At 36.1% G+C, this 9,936-nt stretch overlaps 1 protein-coding gene across 1 annotated transcript; it reads left to right on the forward strand.

Moving 5' to 3' along the window:
- Nucleotides 1-354: 354 nt before the first annotated feature.
- Nucleotides 355-6,959, forward strand: LOC131065116 (uncharacterized). Its single transcript, XM_057999529.2, has 2 exons — nucleotides 355-1,222; nucleotides 6,560-6,959. The coding sequence occupies exons 1-2, from the start codon at nucleotides 554-556 to the stop codon at nucleotides 6,719-6,721; spliced, it is 831 nt and encodes a 276-aa protein (XP_057855512.1). The 5' UTR covers nucleotides 355-553; the 3' UTR covers nucleotides 6,722-6,959.
- The last annotated feature ends 2,977 nt before the right edge of the window (nucleotides 6,960-9,936 follow it).

The raw sequence follows: 9,936 nt of genomic DNA on the forward strand, positions 1-9,936 counted from the left end.
GAGTTTTCCATGTATAAATCTTAGTGTTCATGTGTTGGATATGTATTGTTCATTAATTGTTTATATGCTGCAGTAATTATTTGTTTGGATTGATTCCATTTAATTTTACAATTAAATTTATAATAATATCTTAAAAAAACAACTTAAAGTCACACTAATATTATTAAGAAGAATAGTAGTAATAGAAAAGTGACTATATTATTAACATAAACAGATAGCTAACACTCCACATTTCTATACCACCTATGAATCCTTTAGCAAGTAACCCCAAGAGCTCCAAATCCCCGTCGATCAACTCCCCCCAACTCCTGGTCTGTCGTTTACTAACCGCAACGGCAAATTAGCTGTCGACCAAAAACAAACTCAAACGTACGTACGAATGGTTCACAGAGGGGTTTAAAATGTCCTTTTTAGGGTTTCAAGATCCTTTCTAGCGCTAGGGTTTAGCGGGTTTTGTAAAGTACTAGGGTTTCCCGGGCTATTTAATACTATTAGGGGTCCTGACTCTGTTTTCTCTGGAAGTAGAGTTTGTGGCTTCTTTTTCTGCAAAATCATGGCGGAAAGAGGTGGATTTGGACGTGGATTTGGGCGCGGTGAAAGGGGCCGCGGCGAAAGGGGACGCGGCGACAGAGGGCGAGGTGATCGTCGTGGTGGCCGTAGGCCCCGACGAGACGAGGAAGAAAAATGGGTGCCCGTCACCAAGCTAGGCCGCCTCGTAAAGGAGGGAAAAATTCGGTCTCTTGAACAGATCTACCTTTTTTCGCTCCCAGTGAAGGAACATCAGATCGTGGAAGCAATGCTCGGTCCCCAGCTGAAGGACGAGGTCATGAAAATCACACCCGTTCAAAAGCAAACGAGGGCAGGGCAGAGAACGCGATTCAAGGCCTTCGTTGTTGTCGGTGACTGCAATGGCCATGTCGGACTGGGCGTCAAATGTAGCAAGGAGGTCGCTACGGCGATTCGCGGTGCTTTGATTTTGGCCAAATTGTCTGTTATTCCCGTAAGGAGGGGTTATTGGGGAAACAAGATAGGGAAGCCACATACCGTGCCCATTAAGGTGACGGGTAAATGTGGGTCTGTTACGGTGAGAATGGTGCCGGCTCCGCGAGGTGCTGGTATTGTGGCTGCGCGCGTGCCTAAGAAGGTTCTGCAGTTTGCTGGTATTGAGGACGTCTTTACGTCTTCTCGCGGTTCGACTAAAACGCTGGGGAACTTTGTCAAGGTAATTTTTTATTTTTTTTTGTTCATTTCAGCCAACTTTTTTTTTGGATAAATTTTGTAGGAGCTTTGGGTAATTAACCGATACAGGATAAATAATTTGATGGTAAGGTCTATCAATAAATAGATTCTTCTAAACAAGATTAATTGAAAAGTGATCAGTTGATTAAATTTTTTTTACTCACCTTTATTGTTTTCATCTCAAGCTGAGAGGGCTTCTATTTCAGTGTTCTAAAGTAACAAAAAATCAATATGTCTCCTTTAGAGGCTTAAACTCGTGCAATCCAGAAAGGAGCCCAATTCTGGAACATGCCTAACCTTTGATAACCTAACACCTGCGGCTGAGAGCAATGCTGTTTTCTTAGTTGATTATACATCAACCCATTTAGTATCGCTTATAGGTTACCTTTAGTGTCCACTATACGTTAATTCTTTCTATGAAATTTTTTACACCCCATTCTTGAGAACGGGGGTGTGGATTAGTTGGCTTGCTACTCAAGTGAATTGATTCATGCCATTTCCTGGCATGCTCTTAGTAGTTTTTGTTTATTGGATAAATGAGCTTGTTCATTATAGGAGGGTGGGCTGCTCCCATTTCTTAATTCATAATAGTTCATTCTCTTGATACTAGCTGCAAATGAAATCTTAAACTGATAAGTCAATTCATACAACATACCGTAAAAGCCTAGCTTTAAATAAAATCAACTCAAACCTAATCTGACTTTTATCTTCAACTTTATGAATTCACATATCCAAATTTCAAATGTTGTGAAGGCAACTTATTCTGGGTTTAATGTAAACAATATGTTGTAATTCTTTTAAACCAAAACTTATATCTTTCGATGGTTTTTAAATTAGAACTGACAGTTCAAGTCTGGCTTGTCATTTTTGGATTTTTTCTTCAAAATTAAAATTTCTAGCAAGCCTTTATTAGTGGAGTAATCAAGTATTTAGCTAAGTTTAAAAAAAAGATGCATTGGATAAGTTCTGGGACTAAGAATGTTAGATAAATTTTGATGTTGCAGCAGAGGGAATTGAGGCCTTGCACATTTTAGTTTGTAAATAGGTCATACTCTGGATCGTAGCTGGAAAGAAAATCTTAAGCAGATAAGTCAATCCACACGTCATACTGTACAGTCCAGCTTTAAATAAAATCAATAAAAACCTAATCTGACTTGTATCTACAAGTTTATAAATTCACATATTCTAATGGTACGAAGGCAAGTAATATCATGAAGCATAATGCAAATATGCAAGCAATATGCTGTAATGATTTTAAACCAAAGCCCATATTTATCAATGTTTTGCAAGCTAGTTGTATTGAAGGCTTAAGTCTGGGTTTGCCCTTTAAAATAAATTATAGTAAATCAGTGTTTATAGGGTCAGTGAGAAGAAAACTAGGTTGTTAAAAAGATATTGGATGAGTCTTGGGACTGAGAATGTTAAGATAAATTTTACTGTTGCAGCTAGAGGGAATTTGGGCCTTGTACTTTTTAGTTTGTAAACAAAACAACAGACCTGAAAGATTAGTAATTTTGAATTTGATTGAAATGGCAGTTGGCATTTGCATAAGGTTACAAGCATTTTGAGCTTGAAGATTATTCCTTATTGATAATTAGTGACTTAAAGAAGAATCCATCGCAGGACTGGAAATGAAATAGCATTACTAAGGGAACTCTTTTTCTCAAAGTGAAATTTCTTGAGTTAATCAATGTCTTACCTGAAGACAATTTGGTGGATAGATGGCAAATGGAGGAGTGAATTTTCTCCCGCTCTTGCTGAAGATCAGTGACCTTTGGTCCTGAGGTTAGAGATGAATTCTTAGTATGATTTTCTTATTCCAAATGTTCATTTACATCCAATGCTTAAAGCATTAATTTGGTGGATAGATGGCAAATGGAAGAGTGAATTTTCTTCCGCTCTTGCTGAAGATCAGTAACCTTTGGTCCTGAGGTTAGAGATGAATTCTTAATATGATTTTCTTATTCCAAATGTTCATTTACATCCAATGCTTAAAGCATTAATTTGGTGGATAGATGGCAAATGGAAGAGTGAATTTTCTTCCGCTCTTGCTGAAGATCAGTGACCTTTGGTCCTGAGGTTAGAGATGAATTCTTAGTATGATTTTCTTATTCCAAATGTTCATTTACATCCAATGCTTAAAACATTATCATTTTTTTATTTGGAGTGAAAGTGGTGACATACCATTTATGTAGGAATTATTTTCCAGTACCATTAGTGTTTGGGGTTGGAGTTGTTGTCTCCTGCATCAGACCTTGTTATGTCAATCTGGCTCCTTTATTGGCATGCATTTTTGTTTGTAGTATGAGGTTTTTTTATATGCAGATGCTGTAGGTTCAAAGGGGGTGATTGGCTTGTGATAAAGGGAAGGTTCAAGTGGATGATCCATACGTAGGCACTTTCTCTCTGACTTCATATTCTGAGTTCCCGATCTTCAACCCCACACTTTATTAAAGTAATTTTTGGCTCTGATGTGCTGTCCAATTTAGGGATGCAGCATACCAATGCCTCAATCACAGAGGATTTTATAATTAAATTAGTTAGAAGTTCAAAAGAGTTTCAAACAAGGCTGTCCAGGGCTTTGGGCCAACTGATCCCTGCGAATGATCTGTTTGTGATGGGATGCTATAGAGAAAGATTGTGAAATCGATGTGGCTGCTGTTGGGGCATCTTAGGGTTTTCATATATTTTGCACTGTATTGCCAAGTTTTAGCACTTGCTATGGAAAACTTGAAAAGCAGTAGTCATTACGGAGGGGTGATTGAAAGTATCAACTATGTATCATCTGGCTACAATTGTGAAGAGTAGCATTTCAATGGCTGTTAGGAGGGAAGAGGAACCAACTGTCTTGGTTTTTTATAAGAAGGATGTTGCGTGTGGTCTTACTGATCTTTGTTTTGTTTGCATACTCTAGGTGGTAGTTGTTTTTGGGTTTTTTTTAATTGTCTCTTTTTTATTTTTTATTTATTTTAGCTCATTTGCATGAACTATGTAAGCATACAGAGATAAAGAAGATAGAAAAAGTTTTAACTTAAAAGAAACAGGGAGGCTTAGTAGCTGATGAAGGCATGTTAGAATAAATAAGATAATTTTGGGAGTTTGAAACAGACGTGGTTTTCACCAAGGAAGACACCACAGAAGTTGAGAGACCAGAATGCTGACAATCTGATGCAACTCTTCTGCCTTTCCTTCAAGTAGACTGGCTAGGAAAGCTATATATCTTTTAGCATTAGAGGAACAGTTTGGAATTGAACAAGCATCCATTGAATGCCCATGGGTGAAGCATGATCTGCACTCGAATGCTCAGCTCCTTGATAATCCAAAGGTTGATTCCATATTTTTCCATCAACCCTTAACCAATCTCCACTGGTACACAAGAGACCCATTTCCACCAGGATTCAAGCAAATGTTAGAGGAGAGTGGAGCTGAGTTTCTCAGGGGTATAAATCAAAAGTCCCTAAGCCTTTAATCAATCTCCACTGTCACACAAGAGAACCCTTTTCCACCAGGATTCAAGCAAATGTCAGAGGAGAGTGGAGCTGAGTTTCTCAGGGGTATAAATCACAAGTCCCTAAGGAATAATTGGCAGTGATAAGGCAAGATTACCCTAATGTGGAGAGAAAGGTTAGATAATCTAACACAAACTTGGATGACTGAAATTTTTTATGTGAGGTGATTGAACTCTGGATGTTACGGTTTTAAATGAAGGAGCACATTATAACAAGGCCAAGAACCCCTAGGATTACTTTTATTTCTATTCAAAACTGATTTGCACACAATGATGATAAGGAATTTGGCACAAGTTTCAATGAATATCTCCTTATCCAGAATGGGCTTCCAAGATTCTGAAATCCAAGCAATTTGGTCAGTCACGCTTGGCCACAAATTACGAAACATGTAAATCAGGGCGTGTTACCTTAAATATTTTTTCTGCTTCAAAGTTCCAGTTTTCAAAATCGAAAATCATTTCTAGCATCTCGGTTTTCCCCTTTGCAATGAGAACCACAGCTGGTGGGAAGAGTAATTATTTCCTGTCCGACACTGATTGTCTGACTTAACTATAGCAGGTTTCAAAAATGATGATCTCATTGGGATGAAGTGTAATGGAATTGTTAATAAGCAGCTGCCAAGATAAAAGGTTCAAGATTCTTGCGGATCAAACACCCTACTTGCTAAGGAAATCAGATAATTGAGATCTATTGTACCCTCATATGATTGCTGAAATAATTGGCACAAACTATAAATCAAAGATGACATATGCTTGGCAGTGGAGAATGCAATGAAAATTTGGGATCTTTTGCAGATAACATAGCTCATAGACAGCATATTCTTGAGCAGAGGATGCAAGTAGAAATGATGGCCTTTTACAGAGAACATAACTTGAAAATGGCATACTCCCGTCAGCAGAGGATGCAAATAAAATTGAAGTTTCTGAGACACCAGTAATTTGCTTGATGAATTTAGTGGACTCCATAGTAGGAAAGTCACCATCCCACAAACCAAGAATGGCATCCTCTGGTAGTGGAGACTCAGCAGGAGATCTAACTTTACTCCCGGTGCTGATGATAGTACCGTGTTGTGGTATGTAACAGTCTGGTTAGTTTTAGTTTTAAAATCTGCAGATATGTAATCTCTTAGTTGTTTGTGTTTAGTTTTTAGGTCTCTACCTTATAATGCTTTTCTTTATTGAACTTCTCATATGTTTTGCACATGATTGAAAATATACAAATGTACAGTCTACCAGGCAGACACATTTTTAGTAGTGGCTGGGCTTGTAACCAGGAGAAATGTAAGAAGATTGCTGTAAGATTCCCATGTATCATCCCAGCTGCTGTTTTTTTTGTTTAGTTTTGCGGCACACCTTGATTTGTGCCAAAATAATAGATTTTTTGTATGAGTAATCACAGTCCATGCTTTAATCATACAAGTCTGTATAGAAAAATCAATGAATATATGTAACATATGCAAATCTGCAAACAGAAAATCAACTAAGAATGTACAACATCCACTCATTTAGCTTATCAACCAATCTAATAACTGCAGTTGTCTGTGCTGAAGTGGTTAATCAAGAGTAACAGATGATTACTTCCAATTGAGTCAATGATCTCTCATGTCATTGATGATGACGACCTATTAGATGTAAGGATGGAGATGATTGACTATTATTATTGATTTTATGCTTCCTAGGTGATCTTTCTGATCGCCATTTGCTTGTTTCTTTCATTGTTTAGAGGGATGTTAACTTATTGCAATATTTATATACTATATTTGAAAGTTTGAGTTTAACTGTCACTAATCTTGATTTTGGCTTTGTGTGCAGGCAACATTTGACTGTTTGTTAAAGACATACGGATTTTTAACACCTGATCTGTGGAGGGAGACTCGCTTCTCAAAATCTCCATTCCAGGAGTATACAGATTTGTTAGCCAAGCCTGCTAAAGCCCTCATTCTTGAAGATGTTGATAAAGACACTTTGATTTAGGATGTTTCTTTTGTCATTAAGAGGGTAAATGCCCTTAAATGTACAACGGTGTTATATTTGAGTGGATGCTATTGTTAGTTTTCGACCAAAAGTCCCAATTTTACTCATTTCTTTGAGATCTAGTCAGTATCTGAGACGATAGATTTAGGTGTTTTGGAAAACAGTTTTGAAATCATAATTACTACTATGTTAATTGGAACTTTGCCTTAAGTTATCTATTTCAGGAGCCATTCATCTATTGAGCACAGTGCATGATGCTGGAATTGGTTGGTAATGGAAACTATTTACAAGATCCAAAAGCATCCTCATGCTCTGCAATTCTTTCAAATTTTGCTAGCTTTTTTCTTCAATTCTGTTACTTTTGTGTGGGGGGTATAATTGGGATGGTATTTGTTATAATTTTGTCAGACATGGTTTTTTTGACCAAACACCATAACAATTACACCCAATCTCACACTTTTGACTGCCCCCCACTTGTTACAATTACCCCCAAATATCTTGGGTTTTCAAATTTTGTTTGTTCTAAACTGTCTTCAAATATTCTCCATTCTAAGCTAGGGGATGCTGTTAACATATCTTCTCAGCTACCATGGAACAGCATTGGATTTCATATGTATTCTTAAAACTTTAATTGAAGTTTTGCCTTCAATAAGGAAGAGACTCTGGACTGGTATTTTGTAATATAAAGAAAATTTATGTTAGTGTTGTGATAGTTTATAACTATAAATAGGATGTAAATACAAAATAATTCTTTAAATTATATTAGAATTACTATTCATTCATTATGTCATTTATTTTAGAAAACTCCAAACGTTTAATCTTTTTAATAAATAGATTCAGCTGTGTTAGCAATGTAGCAAGTGTAGGTTTGCCTGTGCAATGCATGGTTTATGATTTTTATCCTTGTTATTTGTCGTAGCAATGATATAGAAGTTCAAAATTGTATTTTGTCGATGGGATTTTTATTAGTGAGAAATATAATATATCCACTATCCATAATAGTTAACAGGGTGCTTCTGGAATTAGATCTATAGTAATTTTAGGATCATATAAACAAATTTGGTTTTTAACCAAATCCTTATTTATGCGATTTGCTCCTTTTCTTAGCTTTTTTCTTTAGTCTGATTTCGACTCTTTCAAGCTTTGGGTTGTCACCAGACATGCACTACACAATTATGGTGGCTATCAAGTCAGAATATTTTGCGTGTATAACTATTATTTGCTTGAGCAGGATTTGCTATTCAATTCTTTTTTGACATGTTAGGTATGTAACAAGCTGCTTCTAATACCACAAAACAAATAATATCTGTATACGATGTTTCGTTCTGCCAGCTGATGTTAAACTCACGTTTTCTCTTTTACATTCTACTAATTAATTTCCAAGTCGAAGATTTTTTGGTCTGCAGGAAAACAAGAACTTGAAATTCTCCACCTTTTTCAACATCAAGTAGACATCTCTATTGGTGACAACAGGCACCAAATAATTAGCATAAACACCGAAATGGTGAAAACTTAGATGCTAATGATTTGAGCATGTACTGTTTTTGAGCAGGATTTATGATCGGTTGGTTTTAAGCTCTGCACTCAATAAAACAAGGTCTTTTTGTGCAAGGTTTTATTGTTAATCAGTTTTAGAAGATAATACTAATAGGTTTGAGATTTAACTCAAAGAAGCATTAATCGTCCCGGATTTACAAAAGCGCTAAAAAGTTGAAAAAAAACAATAAGAAACTACCTTTTTATATATTTAAGGGCATTTACATAGCATAGAAATATTGTAACCAAATAAACTAGAGACTTCATATTGCTGATTACATTGCACGAAACATACCACATTAAATCATTGAGGAACACATTAGTCTCGTCAAAATAGTCAATAGTCAATAGTTTTGTTTCACATGTTATAAAAAACATAATATGAGTCACTTTGGCAATCTAATTTTTAATTAATTTTATGAGTTAATATATCTGCAAATAAATTTGAAATATAAAAAAAAATAAAATTTTAAGATACATATTATCTTTTTATTTTTGTTTTAAAAATACCATTTTTAATTTATTATCTATCAAAACTTATAAAACATAAAAAATAATATAATTAGATTATATTCTAGTAAAAAGGATTAATAAAAGAACTCTACACAGAAATTTCATGTAATTGTTCACAAACAAGTAAAAATATTGCCCCCAACTTTTGACATTTTACACTTTAAAGTCTTATCCATCTAATTTCTAATTGAAAAATGTATTGCGAAAATGAAAAAGAATTCAATTAAGTCGTTGACCTAAAGTCAACGGTTTTTGGCACGATTACGGGGAAAAAATCGGGATCAGGGCCGTCTTAATCAGAATCGTGATTCAATGCCGATTGATGCTTCTTAACCAATGCTAATAGGTTTGAAATTTAACCATATTAGTGGGGCCAATGTTTGTTGTTCATAACAAAATGAAGGGGCCTGAAGATTCTTCTTAGGTGGTAGGGCTCTTTTCATGCATCACTTCACACCTGTCCTGCACAACTATTTCACTTCAGAATGCAATTGGATTGATTATTGGGCTCACATGTTTTTGAAATATTACATATATTCCTGTCTGGATACCATTGGCCAACCTTTTCGGGTTGTAAGGCTTCGATCATGTCTCTTGTACTTCAGAATGCGACTGGGTTGATTAGTTTGGATGGTTGGGTTGATTGCATTGTTCTTGGGAGTGGGGCTGCCTTACTCTTGGAGTAAACTTTAAAAAAGGCCGGGAATGATCAATAAGAGAATTAAATGACAATCAGAATGAGCTAGCCAAACTTACACATTGGCAACTGCCACATGACTAGCAGTGGAAGCTATAAACTTACACTAATTATGCCGAGATCAATTTTTTTTACATCAAAGAACTTCTAGTCGCTATACTACGAGTTATTGACCATCTTCCCTTCAAAGGTAGAGAGTGCTTTGACAACTCTAGACGTCTTCAAGAATAAGTGTAGTTGAGCAAGTCTAAACAAATTCTCAAGGCGTTTGAATTCTTTGAACAATGTTAGTAATATTGTTTCTCATAGACACTTCACATGAGTAAAGGTGCGCTAACCGAACACCTTGACAAGTGAAATCCACTAAAAGTTCGCAACTGCCTTCATGTTTGAAAATTGGGAGGGGATGAAAGATGTAGGAGCCACAAATTATGCGCCGTGGAAGGAACCATCTCCAATGTGTTCATCT

This window comes from Cryptomeria japonica, chromosome 11 (assembly GCF_030272615.1).
Source record: "Cryptomeria japonica chromosome 11, Sugi_1.0, whole genome shotgun sequence".
In the NCBI taxonomy this organism is placed as follows: domain Eukaryota; kingdom Viridiplantae; phylum Streptophyta; class Pinopsida; order Cupressales; family Cupressaceae; genus Cryptomeria; species Cryptomeria japonica.